This window comes from Heterodontus francisci, chromosome 2 (genome assembly GCF_036365525.1).
Source record: "Heterodontus francisci isolate sHetFra1 chromosome 2, sHetFra1.hap1, whole genome shotgun sequence".
In the NCBI taxonomy this organism is placed as follows: Eukaryota; Metazoa; Chordata; class Chondrichthyes; order Heterodontiformes; family Heterodontidae; genus Heterodontus; species Heterodontus francisci.
The window spans coordinates 114,064,624-114,082,412 of NC_090372.1; the positions used below are offsets into that span (position 1 = coordinate 114,064,624).

At 45.2% G+C, this 17,789-nt stretch overlaps 1 protein-coding gene across 4 annotated transcripts in view; it reads left to right on the forward strand.

Moving 5' to 3' along the window:
• Positions 1 to 17,789, forward strand: part of LOC137346255 (collagen alpha-1(XXVIII) chain-like) — a 311,231-nt gene that overhangs the window by 243,717 nt on the left and 49,725 nt on the right. For all 4 annotated transcript variants that reach the window (XR_010968689.1, XR_010968688.1, XR_010968690.1 and 1 more), the window contains exons 24-26: positions 8,250 to 8,318; positions 11,006 to 11,074; positions 12,787 to 12,855. Coding sequence is in view for 1 of the 4 variants with exons in the window: in XM_068009727.1 (XP_067865828.1) it covers positions 8,250 to 8,318; positions 11,006 to 11,074; positions 12,787 to 12,855 (207 nt within the window). In the remaining 3 variants the exon portion in view is untranslated. The remainder of the gene's footprint in view (positions 1 to 8,249; positions 8,319 to 11,005; positions 11,075 to 12,786; positions 12,856 to 17,789) is intronic.

Below are 17,789 nucleotides of genomic sequence, written 5' to 3' on the forward strand. Positions count from 1 at the left end.
TTAACCTGCATATTCCTGCTCAGTGGGAGGAATTAATATTCCCCCCACAAAATATTGCACAGTATTTTTTCATCCATTTCATTCAGAATTATAAGAATGAAGAGATAATATTAGTAAATCAAAGTTTTTTTTATTCATTCGGGGGATTGGGTATCGCTGGCTAGGCCAGCATTTATTGTGTTACGACCAACCGCTCCTGTCAAAGTCCCCAATCAAAATATACGATTCTGATTGTGGTGGGAGAGACGCACTGATAATTCAATCCCGCCGTTCCACAGACTGGCTAACATATCATTTAAAAACTTTCCAAATTAAAGACCCACCAAATTGTACCGTCTATTAACCCCCGAATGAGGCTAACCAAACCAGGTGTCTTTAAATCAACAAATTAACTCTTTAATTAAAAGAACTAAATTCTTAAACACTATGAACCTCTAAAAATCAAAAAATTAGAGTCCTTGCAAATTTACAGTCCAATGTTGTTCCAAGTTCCTTGCAGAATGTTGTTCGAAGTCCTCGCGGAATGTTGTTCGAAGTCCTTGCAGAATGTTGTTCGAAGTCCTTGCAGAATAACAACAATTAATGACTTGCAAACACTTTCAACAGAATCAATCTGACTTTAGAGTTTTTTTGAGAGATTAAAGATTGCCACAGTCTAACTTCCCTTTCTTCAATTTAAATTACCAAAGATCTCTGTCGGCTTGACTTTTTAGAATTTCAAGAGATAATAATTAAACAGACAAAAATCCTATTTCCTTCAGTTTAAATAATTGAGAGCTCTTTTTCAGTGCTGACAGCACAGCTGTCTGTGTCTTTTGTCTGTCTGTTCAGTTAGGACAAACTGTCTCCTAATTGACAGTTCAAAACTGAAATGTAACAAATGTATCGCATCAGGATCACTCCCAGTGTCTGTATCTATGATAACGAGAATACATCCTTTGAATCGCAGTCTCCAAACGGCTTTTTCTAAGGTAACGAAAATGCACCTTACTGTAACTCCTAAGGCTTGCCGGCTCTTAAAGCAATACTGATCCCGCAAGCCTTAAAGGCAAACTACATATTCTGAAAAAAAAGTACAGGATCATGACAGTTGCTCATCCCTAATTGCCCTTGAGAAGGTAGTGATGAGCTGCTTTCTTGAACCACTGCAGTCCTTGGGGTGCAGGTACACCAGTAGTGCTTTTAGGAAGGAGTTTGGGATTTTGACCCAGCGACAGTGAAGGAACGGCAATATAGTTCCAAGTCAAGGTGGTGTGTGGCTTGGAGGGGAACTTGGAGGTGGTGGTGTTCCCATGTACCTGTTACCCTTTTCCTTCTAGGTGGTAGAGGTTGTGGGTTTGGAAGGTGCTGTTGCAGGAGTCTTGGTGAGTTGCTGCAGTGCATCTTGTAGATGGTACACACTGCTGCCACTGTGCATCGGTGGAGGAAGAAGTGAATGTTGAAGGTGGTGGCTGGGGTGCCAATCAAGCGGCTGCTTTGTCCTGGATGGTGTCGAGCTTCTTGAGTGTTGTTGGAGCTGCACCCATCCAACCAAGTGTAGAGTATTCCATCACACTCTTGACTTGTGCCTTGTACTCACTGCAGAATTCCTAGCATCTGACCTGGTCTTGCAGCCACAGCATTTATGTGGCTGGACCATTTCAGTTTCTGGTCAATGGTGACCCCCAGGATGTTGATAGTGGGGGATTCAGCGATGGTAATGCCATTGAATGACAAGGGGAGATGGTTAGATTATCTCTTATTTGAGATAGTCATTGCCTGGCACTTGTGTGGCGCAAATGTTACTTGCCACTTATCAGCTCAAGCCTGGATGTTGTCCAGGTCTTACTGCATATGGGCACGGGTTGTTTCAGTATCTGAGGAGTCGCGAATGGTGCTGAACATTGTGCAATCATTAGCGAACATCCCCACTTCTGACCTTATGATGGAGGGAAGGTCATTGATGAAGCAGCTGAAGATGGTTGGGCCTAGGACACTACCCTGAGGAACTCGTGCAGTGATGTCCTGGGGCTGAGATGATTGACCTCCAACAACCACAACCAACTTCCTTTACACTAGGTATGACTCCAACAAGCAGAGTGTTTTCGCCCTGATTCCCATTGACTCCAGTTTTGCCAGGACTCCTTGATGCCATACTCGGTCAAATGCTGCCTGAATGTCAAAGGCAGGTACTCTCACTTCACCTCTGGAGTTCAGCTCTTTTGTCCAAGTTTGGACCAAGGCTGTACTGAGGTCAGGAACCAAGTGGCCCTGGCGGAACCCAAACTGAGTATCAGTGAGCAGGTTATTACTGAGAAAGTGCCACTTGATAGCACTGTGGACGACCCCTTCCATCACTTTGCTGATGATCGAGAGTAGACTGATATGACGGTAATTGGCAGGGTTGGATTTGTCCTGTTTTTTGTGCACTGGGCATACCTGGGAAATTTTCCACATTTACGGGTAGATGCCAGTGTTGTAGCTGTACTGGAACAGCTTGGCCAGGGGTGCAGCTGGTTCTGGAGCACAAGTCTTCAGTACTATTGCCGGAACCTAATCAGGGCCCATAACCTATACAATATCTAGTGCCTTCAGCTGTTTCTTGATATCACGTGGAGTGACTTGGATTGGCTGAAGACAGGCATCTGTGATGCTGGGGATCTCAGTAGGAGGCCGAGATGGATCATCCACTTGGCACCTCTGGCTGAAGATGAATGCAAATGCTTCAGGCTTGTCTTTTGCACCGATGTGCTGTGCTCCCCCATCATTGAGGATGGGGATGTTCGTGAAGCCTCCTTTTTTTTATTCATTCATGAGATGTGGGCGACGCAGGCCAGGCCAGCATTTATTGCCCTTCCCTAATTGCCCTTGAGAAGGTGGTGGTGAGCTGCCTTCTTGAACCGCTGCAGTCCATTTGGGGTAGGTATTCCCACAGTGCTGTTAGGAAGCGAGTTCCAGGATTTTGACCCAGAGATAGTGAAGGAACGGTGATATAGTTCCAAGTCAGGATGGTGTGTGACTTGGAGGGGAACTTGCAGATGGTGGTGTTCCCATGTATTTGCTGCCCTTGTCCTTCTAGTTGGTAGAGGTCGTGGGTTTGGAAGGTGCTGTCTAAGGAGCCTTGGTGCATTGCTGCAGTGCATCTTGTAGATGTTAGTTAGTTGTTGAATTGTCCACCACCATTCACGGCTGGATGTGGCAGGACTGCAGAGCTTAGATCTAATCCATTGGTTATGGGATCGCTTAGCTCTGTCTATTGCATGCTGCTTACACAGTTTGGCATGCAAGTAGTCCTGGGTTGTAGCTTCACCAGATTGACACCTCATTTTGAGGTATGCCTGGTGCTGCTCCTGGCATGCCCTCCTGCACTCTTCATTGAACCAGGGTTGGTCTCCTGGCTTGATGGTAATGGTAGAGAGGGGATATGCCGGGCCTTGAGGTTACAGACTGTGGTTGAGTACAATTCTGCTGCTGCTGATGGCCCACAGCGCCTCATGGATGCCCAGTTTTGCATTGCTAGATCTGTTCGAAATCTATCCCATTTAGCACGGTGATAATGCCACACAACAGGATGGATGCTATCCTCAATGTGAAGACAGGACTTCATCTCCACAAGGACTGTGCGATGGTCACTCCTACCAATACAGTCATGGACAGAAGCATCTGCAGCAGGCAGATTGGTGAGGATGAAGTCAAGTATGTTTTTCCCTCGTGTTGGTTCCCCCACCACCTGCCGCAGACCCAGTCTAGCAGCTATGTCCTTTAGGACTCGACCAGCTCGGTCAGTAGTGGTGCTACCGAGCCACTCTTGGTGATGGACATTGAAATCCCCCACCCAGAGTACATTTTGTGCCCTTGCCACCCTCAGTGCTTCCTCCAAGTGGTGTTCAACATGGAAGAGTACTGAGTCATCAGCTGAGGGAGGGCAGTAGGTGGTAATCAGTAGGAGGTTACCTTGCCCATGTTTGACCTGATGCCATGAGACTTCATGGGGTCCGGAGTCGATGTTGAGGACTCCCAGGGCAACTCCCTCCCTACAGTATACCACTGTGCCACCACCTCTGGTGGGTCTGTCCTGCCGGTGGGACAGGACATACCTGGGGATGGTGATGGCAGGGTCAGGGACATTGTCTGTAAGATATGATTCCGTGAGTATGACTATGTCAGGCTGTTGCTTGACTAGTCTGTGGGACAGCTCTCCCAACTTTGGCACAAACCCCCTGATCTTAGTAAGGAAGACCTTGCAGGGTCGACAGGGCTGGTTTTCCCGTTGCCCAGGTCGATGCTGGGTGGTCCGTCTGGTTTCATTTCTCCTGTCAGTTGTTTAATTGTCCACCACTACTCATGACTGGATGTGCTGCGGCTAGTGGAGCTGGGCTCACTGGTGGAGGGGCTGAGAAGCCACTTTCCACACTCAGAGAGCTTTGAGGGGAGCCCAGCTGTGGAGGTCAGCCTCTTCTCCTCCCTTTCGAGGCTCATGAACCTCCCTGCTCACCAGAGAAGGATGAGGAGCAGGAGAAGAATCCAGGGGCCTCATCCTTCTCTTGCCTTGCCGCTGCTGCATTGAGCTCATGGCCAAGGCAGTGGTGTGCAGGTCAGTGCACATTTGTGTGATCTGGCTTTCCTGAGGGTTGCCAATCTCTCAATGGAGGAAGCCATGCGCTCACATGCCTGAGACATAGTAGCACTCATGGCATGTATGGACTCCTCCATCATCTGCTCATGGGCTGTGCATTGCCTCTGGCAGCTCCGCCAGATTTTGCCTTACCCCTCTCTGCAACTCCAGCTTGCCCTGTGCTGTCAACACCAGAGGCTCGTCATCACCCTGAGGCTCAGCATGGGCCTGGCCACCCACAGTCCTCCTACTGTCAGAGGCCTTGGCAGTCTCAGCCTCAGCCAGCTGCTTGGGTGTGTGTGTGGTGCTCTCACCAGGTTGTGACCCTGAATCTAAGGCTGAGCGCAAAACCACCGAGGTGAAAGGTGCAGGAGGGCCATGAGATGGTGCATCCTCTGACTGCTCCTCTCCAGAGGTTGAAGGCTGCCCCCCTTCAGCTGGAGCCTCCTGCGAACAATGACCTGCATGAGAGAGCACAAACATCTGTGGGTTAGGCTGTTCAGATCTTCTCATGCCAACTATACGTGTTGTGGATTTCTAGAAGTATGGTGGATTGCGATTGAAGACAATCTTCGCTCTCTCGTGCAAGACTCTAGTCTCACCATCTGCTATTGTGTGGCCGCCCTGGGCTCCCGCTAGCTCCAGTGGCTCCTCCTCAGAAAGAGGTGGATATCGGCTAGTCCTCTGCCAGTCTGTGAGGTCTTCCTGGAGTTATGGGTTGTTTGTCCTGCAAGTGGAAAGAGGGACATAGTAAGGCTTCGCAGGAAGAGCAAGAGAACAGTTCTGCCCCTCGCCCCCAGATAGGGTTTCCTACATGGCTCCTCCCCATGTCTGCTCTGATGGGATGTCATTGGGCTGAGCTGTGAAAGAAGGTGGCCTGTCACCAAGATGTATCCATGCATCTGTCAAGATGTGGTGATGCCTAAAACATTTGCTATCACCTTTGTGGTGACTCCCTCCTCATGTCGCGCCGCCTCCTGCTTAGCCACAGGCAAGCCCCAAAGAGGAGAGAGGTATGGAGCACTCATCTCGGCAGAACAAATTAGGTCATTGACCTTCTTCCTTCACTGGACCCAGTTCCGTTGGGTGACCCCACATCTGCTGATCTCCTCTGCGATCTCCATCCAGGCTTGCTTGGTCAGGTGGTAGGACATCTTCTTGCCATCCCTTTGGAAAGAGGACCTCCTGCATTTCCCTTGCAGCCTGGAGGAGAGTACATGATGAGCGGTGATGGCACCCATTTCTGGGTCTGCCTCCGGGAACCGTGATGGGCTTGGGGCTTGCATGTGGCTTGCATCTGGGTCCAGTGAAGGAAGATGTGTTCACTAAATTCAGTCCATGATATGTAATATTAGACAAATGAAATGAAGGCTGCAGTAACAGATGGATAAAGATGTTAATGAGATAGTGGGATGAATTTTATGAGCCCCCGAGAGAGGGAAACGGAGGCAGGGGAGCCATAGAATTACGTGGGAAGGTGAGGGATGGAGTGCTCATTGCCTTCCCGATGCCTAGGAATTTAGTCCGGGGCAGCCGTCCTGCTCAGAGGCCAATTGAGGCCCTAAGTGGCCAATTAAAGGCAACTTAGGGCCTCTCCCCATGGCAGGGAATGGCTCTGCCATGTGAGGAGTACCGTCCAGTAAAAAAAAGGCAGCCTTCCTGTGGGCTGGGGTGGGTGGGGCCCTCCTTCATGGGCAATCTGTGGCCCACAGAAGGCCCTAGGCGGAAAAGGCCACCCCTCTGCAAACAAAGCTCCCACCTCTGACATCAACAACCACCCACTCCCCTACCCTCACCGGGACCTGCCGAACTGGCCTCGGCAAGCATGCCTCACTTACCCGAGGTCCAGGGCTCCAGCGCTGGTCCTGCTCCTGGGCCTCCTTTAGTACCAGCAGTGGCCACCACTCCCGGTGGCCGTTCTTGGAAGCAGGATCCCCATCTTTAAAGGGATGGGAACCTCGATGGCAAGAAGTTAATTGACTGCCTGTAGTGGAATTTGGCTAGAGGTCCAAAACAGGGTCAAGGCAGTGTCGCCCTCTGCCTTCCAGCCCATCGTTGGGACCCCACTGTCGGGGTAAAATTCAGCTAGTATGTGAAGCTTCTCTCAGGCCTGTAAGAGGAGAAGCTACTAGGAATTCTAGTAGGACAGGCTGCATTAAACTATCCATGTTATGTTAAAGACTCAATTTTGTAACAGACAGCTTTTTCTGAATCTCCTTACAATAGCATTCTGGAAAATGTTCAAAAATAAGCTCAGACATTCAAGGCCTCTATGACTGGTACAGATAGATAGAGCCTGCTCTTTGTGTAGCTTCAACATCCTTTAGATAAGCTTATAGGTATTACTGCCTTAAGGTCACCATAAACGTAGAGGAGTATGGCCATGAAATTTTCATGCACTCACACCATCGTCGTTAACATGTCTTTCTAATACTGAGCTGATGTAAGTTAGTGTAAACCATGGAATGCAGGACATGATGTAATGGCCTTTTCACTGAGGATAAATGCAAGGTCATTGTCACAAAAGTTAGGGAGAGCTAAACACCCTGCGACTGAGCTTAGCAATTGTAACGCATGGTTTCCGATAGCCTGCACATCAGTGTGTTGTCTGTTTGTATTATTTTCTCTAATAAACCTAGAGACAAATGTTTGCAAGATTTTAGCGGACCATTGTTTATAGATTTCTTTTAATGGTGTTACGACCAGGTGAGAAAGGTATCTAGGGGTCCCTTTCAGCCTTCACCTGGTCTTACTGTAACAGGATTAAATTTTAAACACACCGTGTTTTGAGCTCCCCTTTGGTGAATCCTTGTTCACCGCTTTCCAATTATAACGCAAAGAAATGAGCACAAACAGGCTTTCTTAGGTTTAAAGAAGAAAAGTGAAATTTATTAAAACTTAAACTTAAATTCGGTTAACGCTTATGGATACATGACGCGCCCACGCTAGCATGCATAAGCAATGCACACATGCAGATAGGACAGAAAAGAGCAGAAAAAAAATAAAGTGGAGAGGTTTGAGGCAATATCTGAAGAGTTTCTTGTTACTGTACTTCGAGCTCACTGTAGAGTCCTTTTGTAGGTAATTCTTGCTTGTAGGTAATTCTTGCTTTTCATTGGGGCCCAGTATTCTTCCTGAACCTTGTTCACTGTAGGAAACTTTTCTCTTTTGGGGTTCGTGCATCTTCAATGGATTCCAAAGCTGGTGAGAAAGAGATGGGAGCAGACAGGAGAGAGATGTTCTCAATCCAGGAGGCAGGAGCTTTCTGTCTTCAAACACACTGTTTCTCCAATTTAAAACTCTCAGTTCAAAACTCTGCAACAGCCAGTTAGTCATGTGACTAAACTGGTCTGACCACGTCCGTTCTGTGTATTGGGAGCAGGGACTGGTTCCTTTGTTTCAACACTGTCTGCTAGTAGGCAAAAATGTCTTTCCGGCTAGGGGCTTGGCAATTCCTTGTAATAGGCCCTCTTTTCTTCCCAGCAACAATTTGAAGTTTAATGTTCATGTGGTGAAATTAATGTGCCTTATTCTTTGCAGGTGGGGGCCTGCATGACCATGGCCTTATTTTACTTTTTAAAATTTTTATTAAGCCCTGTTATTTATTATTTTGTGATTTTTGAATGATATCTGCTATTCATTTCATCTTTTTTAGGGATATCGTGGTGCTACTGGATTACCTGGACCACCTGGATCTAAAGGAGAAGGTTATCCCGGCCCTCAGGTAAATAGTGGCTTTAATGGAATATTTTCTTTAACCTTTGCTGAGTGTTCACAGACAGGCAACTTGTAAAGCACAGCTGGGTTATGTGTCCCAAGAATGCATATTAGGAAATCACAGATGAACCCCCAAGGTTTTCAATGTATTGTAAATCATGATTTCTCGATGTATGCACACAATCAGCCATTGCTGATATTCCATTGGCTGTGCCAATTTCCTGTTCTGGGGAGATTCGGATATGAGTAACAAGATTGAGTAGCTAGACCTAGGGTGAAACAGCACTGTGATTAAAGTGGCCCATTTCAAGGGAAGTAATCTGATTGCTGCTAAAATTTTCTGACAAAATATGCAATTTTGAAAATTGCACAAATTTGATCAAATTTGGAGTGGCCACCTTTAAAGTGGACAAGAAAATTGCAGTGAAAAGCTTTGTAGGTTTCTAGGTGTTCTGTTTTCCTGTATCTATATTTGATAGGAATCTATAATTAAATAAAGGAAGTTTACCAATATGCCAAAATAAGAGAGAATGCAGGTTGTTCACAATTATTCCTGCGCTGAGTTTGGGACTGCACTTTTTCTTTTTAATCATTCTTAAGATGTGGCATCACTGGTTAGATCAGCACTTATTTCTCATCCCCAGTTGCCCTTGAGAAGGTAGTGGTGGGCCTTCTTGAACTGCTGCATTCTGTGTGGTGAAGGTGCTCTCACAATGCTATGTTAAATATCAAGTTCCAGGATTTTGATCTAACAACAATGAAGGAATGCTGCTATATGTCCAAGTCAGGATGGTGTGTAACATAGATATGATGGTGTACTCATGCACTTGCTGTCCTTGTCCTTCTAAGTGGTGAAAGTCACGAGTTTCAGAAGTGCCGTCAAAGAAGCCTTGACGAGTTGCTGCAGTGCATCCTGTAGATAGTATACACTGCAGCCATGGTGCACTGGGGTGGTGGGAGTGGATGTTTAAGTTTGAAAATGTCATACTGAAAGCAAATATTTCTGGAAAGGAATGCAGTATTCTGAAAAGAATTAGTCCATGTCACTTTCATATACCCGTTGGAAACCCGCTTGAATAGTTTTGGAAAGTCTTCAAAAAAGTTGCCTAAGCTTCCTCTTCCAGTAACCCCCAGATATAATAAGAAAATCATCCTGATATTTTTGACAACGAAAGTTGTCAAAACTTAGCAGTCTATTAGATTTATATAGTTACTGATCTGCTCACTTTAAAAATAACCACCAAGAATTTCAGAGTTTCAAAATACCAAAAGGGCTTCCAGAATTCTCTGATTCTCAATCTTACAATGATTGTGGTGAATACTTTGTGGCTATTTTAAAATAACTATTGGTTCCTCCTGCATGTGGAAGATAGTGTAGCCATTAACTCCTTGGGTTTTCAGCCAGTTAACTCATCAGAGAGGAGACCAGGTAGGTGCAAGGACAGACTAAGGAAATCATTACACAATGAACAGAAGAAAGTGGGAAACAATGAAAGAGTAGAATTATGAAGAATTAGGGGAGAAACAATGAAAGAAGGAGCAAAAGGAAATCAGGAGTTCTCCCAATTTCCATAAAATCCAGGATGGTCCCACCTTGGCATGGTCAGTCCTGGTCTATACTGAGTTAACTGATCTCAATGATCTCAACCGAGGTTACTGTATGAGTGCTATGATTAAGCTCAGCGTCCCTGTATTACTGATGGTAAAACTGGTCAGAGTGTCTGCTGCTGATCAATAACCAGAGTTCCCTACATAGAAATGCGACGTCAGGATTGGGCTTCAAGGTTACATCAAAATAATGCCTCCCCTCCCCATGATGCGAGTTACCAGAAGAAGACTTCTCTGGTGAGGGACCAATGCCTTCATGAGGGGAAGGGATGCAATTGTAGACAACAAAAATGAAAAAATAAATACTAACAATAAAAAATAGAAAGAAACAGGAGACAATGAAAGAGATAGAATGTGAGAGAAACAAATCTGGAGAGAATAAGAGCTGGTAGAGTCCCTTTCCTATTGGTTGATCACTAACTAGAGAAGCATCTGTAGTGACCATGGTGGTGGCTCAGGAGTTCCCAGCTAGAGAGGAAGGATGGTAAATGGAAGTGAAACCAGGGAAGCTTAAGGAAAAAAGTTACACATATTCTTGAATAACAAGGTAAAAATTCTTTCCATACGTTTTGTCATATTCTTATTCTTGAACATACAGAGAACTATATGCAAAATTGAAGATACTCAACAAGGTATTTCTGATTGGAAATTAGCAAAAGGCCTCCACCAGTAGATACTTTATTTATGTTGAACACATACTGTCACACCATTGGAATGCAAAGTGCTGACTGCAAAATATTGTTGTTGCTTGGAAAACCTGATAAGTATTATTATTCCTCAGCATTGAGATACACAAGGTAGTGCGATAAAAATATGCTTACTAACCAACAGATATTAGTATACCAGCCAAGGAGTAGATATTGAACTGAATCCTCAGTTGTCTGTTGTTAATGCTGAAATGTTTATTATTTGGATTAAAAGCAATCGTTAATGTGTTCCCAGAAGTCTTGCTAAAATTACCAGTTAGACAATATTTTAACAATCTAGATTTCTTCAGCTGTCACATATAATTGTCACGTAATGATGTATTTAGTAAAATATTTTAACCTCTCCATGAGTAAGAGTTTTTTTATAATTTTATTTTAGGGTGTACAAGGACTGCCAGGTCCACATGGTGACCCCGGGGAAGATGGTAAAGGATTTCCTGGATCAAAGGTAAATCTATATTTGTGCTTATCATGTTGAAAGATGAACATTTAGCATTCTGCTGTTCAAGTGGCAACAGTTAAACCCTTTCCCAGCCAGGTAACACAAGGTGGAGCTAGATTGCTTTATAGTAAACTAAGTAACATGATAAATTTACAAAGGAGTATATTAATTCAAATTTCTCATTTTCAAAATGTTCTTGCCATGTAACCTTTTAAATCAAGATTCTCAAATTAATGTAATTAAAGTTTCATACAGTAGACTCCATACACATTAGAAACTAGTCTGGGACTAGCCACCTGTAATTTCTTTAGAGACTATCATTGTTTCAAAAGAAAGAGAGAGGACAACTGTTCCATTTCACATCCTAAAGTCTTTACTGGTAGAGATATTGCTAGTACTTACACGGCTTTTATGTTTAGAACCATTGATCAGATTTGTCTCTTTGTATGCTGCAGTGGATAGGTACACTGTGAGGTGGTGTGTCATGCAGATGAGAAAGGCTGACAAGTTTGATTTCTGTTCAGTGTTAAGCTGATAGTCTTTGGTGTGCTACAGATGGCCTCAATACTCATGAGTTAGGGAGGAAAAAAATTTAGCTGATCATTGTTGAAAATGTATAGGGATCTGGAAGTATTCAAAAACTTTTGAGATGTAGGCAGTTAATTTCCTTTGAGTGCAGTCTCTGTTATTTTCTCCCTTTTAGCACACTTCCAGAAATGCACAACTTTACTTGGTACACTACACATTGAAGTCAATGGAAATGAAAATTGAGAGCGATGTAGAACGGGCAACTGAATCAATATTGCCTAATATATGTCTCCCACAGGGAGGACACAAGTTCAGTCTTATCCTCTGGTGGTAAAGTAAGTAATAGCAGCACCAATTTTAGCAAATACAGAGGAGATTACCATTTAGGGTGTCTCAGTGATGGTACACTTAACTTCCCACCTTAATTGCGGTGGGATCCTGATGAAATGGGACCCAGGTACACCTAGTCCTTTCCTTGTATCAGAGCTCCTGATTGGCCATATGGGATGGAGCCTCTACCCTCTCTACAAGGCCATTACTGTAAGTGAGCAGGGCCAATGGTAGGGACCCTTAAATCAAGAGTTCCCACTCGCAAGCCTGTAGTTGGCACCTAGCTGGCCTGGACATACCAGGTATATTGTCTTGACACCTGGCTGAAGTGGAGTCCAGCTGGGGTCCAGACTGGGATTGGCCTCTGAACCGCTGCAGATTAGGCAGAATTTTCTTTTCCAAGTAGTCCCTTGACACAGGATCCACTGGGAGTAGGATCTACTGGGGGTACGGGGTTGGTGGTGGGGGGCTGTGTATGCTAGGTACCATCGCCAGGCTAGCAAGATTTAGCTATCATTTCTGTTGTCTTCAATGGGATGGGGAGGGGTTAGCAGACACATCTCCAACCCACCAAAGGCCTGCTCCTTGTGGCCCTTCCTCCCTTAACCCATGATCTTTGGTGGGGTTAGAGGCATAACTGAGGAATTTTGAGATTGAAATGGCCAGATCAAAGGAAGATAATCCTTTTATTTGAAAGTATTGCACATCTTTCAGGAAATCTTATTTAGCTGATCATAAGGAAAATGGATAAAATTGGCCGACTGTAGACAGTTAATGATTTCCTCAGTTGTATTTCTCATATGCATTATTACTGGTTCTTTACGTAATATCATTAATATGAGTTTGAACATGTTTTTCAGGGTGATTCTGGCCTTCCAGGACCACCAGGACCAGTTGGTATTCCAGGAATAGGATATCCTGGTCCAAAGGTTAGTACTGATAACCAAAATATGCCAGTGACAAATTTGAACGGTATTATTTCTTTTATTCTGTTAGAGCTTTCCTAAAATAATGTTTACAGCAATATGCATTAGAAATATTAGCTTATAATATAATATAATATACAATTAATATTTAAATCATTTTAATGCAGCATGCCTATTTTACAATAAAAATACAGATTCATACTGTTCTTCCATTGTAAGGTACAACAATCTGCATTTACAAAGCATTGTCAATGTAGAAAATGTCAGAGAGGGTGTAGGATATTTAGATAGCATTTAGTATTTATTGTAGAAATCTAGCACTAGGGACCACATAGTTAAGTGTATCATAATTTAGTAAGGATTTAATAATCATTTATTTATTTTAAATTAATTTATTAATTACTGTTAGAAATGTCAGTCAGAGGGGTGAATTGCTTCACCTGTGAGATGTGGGAGGTCCGTGATGCTTCCAGCGTTCCGGACGACTACATCTGCAGGAAGTGTACCCAGTTGCAGCTCCTCACAGACCGCATGGATTGGTTGGAGCGGCAACTGGATGCACTTAGGAGCATGCAGGTGGCAGAAAGCGTCATAGACAGGAGTTTTAGAGAAGTGGTTACACCCAAGGTGCAGGCAGATAGATGGGTGACTGCTAGAAGGGGCAGGCAGTCAGTGCAGGAATCCCCTGTGGCTATCCCCCTCTCTAACAAGTATACCGTTTTGGATACTGTTGGGGGGGATGGCCTATCAGGGAAAAACAGCAGCAGCCAGAGCAGTGGCACCACGGCTGGCACTGTTGTTCAGCAGGGAGGGACAAAGCACAGAAGAGCAATAGTTATAGGGGACTCTATAGTCAGGGGCACAGATAGGCGCTTCTGTGGACGTGAAAGAGACTCCAGGATGGTATGTTGCCTCCCTGGTGCCATGGTCAAGGATGTCTCTGAACGGACAGGGGGCATTCTGAAGGGGGAGGGTGAACAGCCAGAGGTTGTGGTACATATCGGTACCAATGACATAGGCAGGAAGAGTGATGAGGTCCTGCAGGAGGAGTTTAGGGAGTTAGGTAGTAAGTTAAAAAACAGGACCTCTAGGGTTGTAATCTTTGGATTACTCCCTGTGCCACGTGCCAGTGAGGATAGAAATAGGAAGATAGTGCAGCTAAACATGTGGCTGAGCAGCTGGTGTAGAAGGGAGGGTTTCAGATATCAGGACCATTGGGCTCTCTTCAGGGACAGATGGGACCTGTACAAGAAGGACGGGTTGCATCTAAACTGGAGGGGCACAAATATCCTGGCTGCAAGGTTTGCTAGCGTCACTTGGGAAGGTTTAAACTAGTGTGGCAGGGGGTGGGAACCAGAGCAGTAGGACAGCTAGTGAAATAAATGAGGAGGACATAGTAAATAAGGCCAGTAGGACTAAGAAGAAGAGCAGGCAGGGAGATGTTGCTGAGCATAGAGGGACTGGTGGTCTGAAGTGCATTTGTTTCAATGCGAGAAGTATAACAGGTAAGGCAGATGAACTTAGAGCTTGGATTTGTACTTGGAACTATGATGTTGTTGCTATTACAGAGACTTGGTTGAGGGAGGAGCAGGATTGGCAGCTAAATGTTCCAGGCTTTAGAAGCTTCAGGCGGGATAAAGGGGGATGTAAAAGGGGTGGGGGAGTTGCATTACTGGTTAAGGAGAATATCACAGCTGTACTGCGGGAGGACACCTCGGTGGGGTCATGCAGCGAGGCAATATGGGTGGAGCTCAGCAATAGGAAGGGTGCAGTCATGATGTTGGGGGTTTACTACAGGCCTCCCAACAGCCAGCGGGAGGTAGAGGAGCAGATATGTAGACAGATTTTGGAAAGATGTAAAGGTAACAGGGTTGTAGTGGTGGGTGACTTTAACTTCCCCTATATTGACTGGGACTCACTTAGTGCTAGGGGCTTGGATGGGGCAGAATTTGTGAGGAGCATCCAGGAGGGCTTCTTGAAACAGTATGTAGATAGTCCAACTAGGGATGGGGCCATTCTGGATCTGGTATTCGGAATGAGCCCGGCCAGGTGGTTGAAGTTTCAGTGGCGGAGCATTTCGGGAGCAGTGACCATAATTCTATATGTTTTAAGGTACTTGTGGATAAGGATAAGAGTAGTCCTCGGGTGAAGGTGCTAAATTGGGGGAAGGCTAATTATAACAATATTAAGCAGGAACTGAAGAATTTAGATTGGGGGCGGCTGTTTGAGGGTAAATCAACATCTGACATGTGGGAGTCTTTCAAACGTCAGCTGATTAGAATCCAGGACCAGCATGTTCCTGTGAGGAAGAAAGACAAGTTTGGCAAGTTTCGGGAAGCTTGGATAACGCGGGATATTGTGAGCCTAGTCAAAAAGAAAAAGGAAGCATTTGTAAGGGCTGGAAGGCGAGGAACAGACGAAGCACTTGAGGAATATAAAGACAGTAGGAGGGAACTTAAGCAAGGAGTTAGGAGGGCTAAAAGGGGTCATGAAAAGTCATTGGCAAACAGGATTAAGGAAAATCCCAAGGGCTTTTATACATATATAAAGAGCAAGAGGGTAACCAGGGAAAGGGTTGGCCCACTCAAGGACAGAGATGGGAATCTATGTGTGGAGCCAGAGGAAATGGGCGAGGTGCTAAATGAGTACTTTGCATCAGTATTCACCAAAGAGAAGGACTTGGTGGATGATGAGCCGAGGGAAGGGATTGCAGATAGTCTCAGTCATCTCATTATCAAAAAGGAGGAGGTGTTGGGTGTCTTGCAAAGCATTAAGGTAGATAAGTCCCCAGGGCCTGATGGGATCTACCCTAGAATACTGAGGGAGGCAAGGGAGGAAATTGCTGGGGCCTTGACAGAAATCTTTGCACCCTCATTGGCTACAGGTGAGGTCCCAGAGGACTGGAGAATTGCCAATGTTGTTCCTTTGTTTAAGAACAAAGAACAAAGAACAAAGAAAATTACAGCACAGGAACAGGCCCTTCGGCCCTCCAAGCCTGCGCCGATCCAGATCCTCTATCTAAACATGTCGCCTATTTTCTAAGGGTCTGTATCTCTTTGCTTCCTGCCCGTTCATGTATCTGTCTAGATACATCTTAAAAGACGCTATCGTGCCCGCGTCTACCACCTCCGCTGGCAACGCGTTCCAGGCACCCACCACCCTCTGTGTAAAGAACTTTCCACGCATATCCCCCCTAAACCTTTCCCCTCTCACTTTGAACTCGTGACCCCTAGTAATTGAATCCCCCATTCTGGGAAAAAGCTTCTTGCTATCCACCCTGTCTATACCTCTCATGATTTTGTACACCTCAATCAGGTCCCCCCTCAACCTCCGTCTTTCTAATGAAAATAATCCTAATCTGCTCAACCTCTCTTCATAGCTAGCGCCCTCCATACCAGGCAACATCCTGGTGAACCTCCTCTGCACCCTCTCCAAAGCATCTACATCCTTTTGGTAAAGTGGCGACCAGAACTGCACGCAGTATTCCAAATGTGGCCGAACCAAAGTCTTATACAACTGTAACATGACCTGCCAACTCTTGTACTCAATACCCCGTCCTATGAAGGAAAGCATGCCGTATGCCTTCTTGACCACTCTATTTACCTGCGTTGCCACCTTCAGGGAACAATGGACCTGAACACCCAAATCTCTCTGTACATCAATTTTCCCCAGGACTTTTCCATTTACTGTATAATTCACTCTTGAATTGGATCTTCCAAAATGCATCACCTCGCATTTGCCCTGATTGAACTCCATCTGCCATTTTTCTGCCCAACTCTCCAATCTATTTATATTCTGCTGTATTCTCTGACAGTCCCCTTCACTATCTGCTACTCCACCAATCTTAGTGTCGTCTGCAAACTTGCTAATCAGACCACCTATACTTTCCTCCAAATCATTTATGTATATCACAAACAACAGTGGTCCCAGCACGGATCCCTGTGGAACACGACTGGTCACACGTCTCCATTTTGAGAAACTCCATTCCACTGCTACTCTCTGTCTCCTGTTGCCCAGCCAGTTCTTTATCCATCTAGCTAGTACACCCTAGACCCCATGCGACTTCACTTTCTCCATCAGCCTACCATGGGGAACCTTATCAAACGCCTTACTGAAGTCCATGTATATGACATCGACAGCCCTTCCCTCATCAATCAACTTTGTCACTTCCTCAAAGAATTCTATTAAGTTGGTAAGACATGACCTTCCCTGCACAAAACCATGTTGCCTATCACTGATAAGCCCATTTTCTTCCAAATGGGAATAGATCCTATCCCTCAGTATCTTCTCCAGCAGCTTCCCTACCACTGACGTCAGGCTCACCGGTCTATAATTACCTGGATTTTCCCTGCTACCCTTCTTAAACAAGGGGACAACATTAGCAATTCTCCAGTCCTCCGGGACCTCACCCGTGTTTAAGGATGCTGCAAAGATATCTGTTAAGGCCCCAGCTATTTCCCCTCTCGCTTCCCTCAGTAACCTGGGATAGATCCCATCCGGACCAGGGGACTTGTCCACCTTAATGCCTTTTAGAATACCCAACACTTCCTCCCTCCTTATGCTGACTTGACCTAGAGTAATCAAACATCTGTCCTTAACCTCAACATCCGTCATGTCCCTCTCCTCGGTGAATACCGATGCAAAGTACTCATTTAGAATCTCACCCATTTTCTCTGACTCCACGCATAACTTTCCTCCTTTGTCCTTGAGTGGGCCAATCCTTTCTCTAGTTACCCTCTTTCTCCTTATATATGAATAAAAGGCTTTGGGATTTTCCTTAACCCTGTTTGCTAAAGATATTTCATGACCCCTTTTAGCTCTCTTTAGTTTAGAGATACAGCACTGAAACAGGCCCTTTGGCCCACCGAGTCTGTGCCGACCATCAACCACCCATTTATACTAATCCTACACTAATTCCATATCCCTACCACATCCCC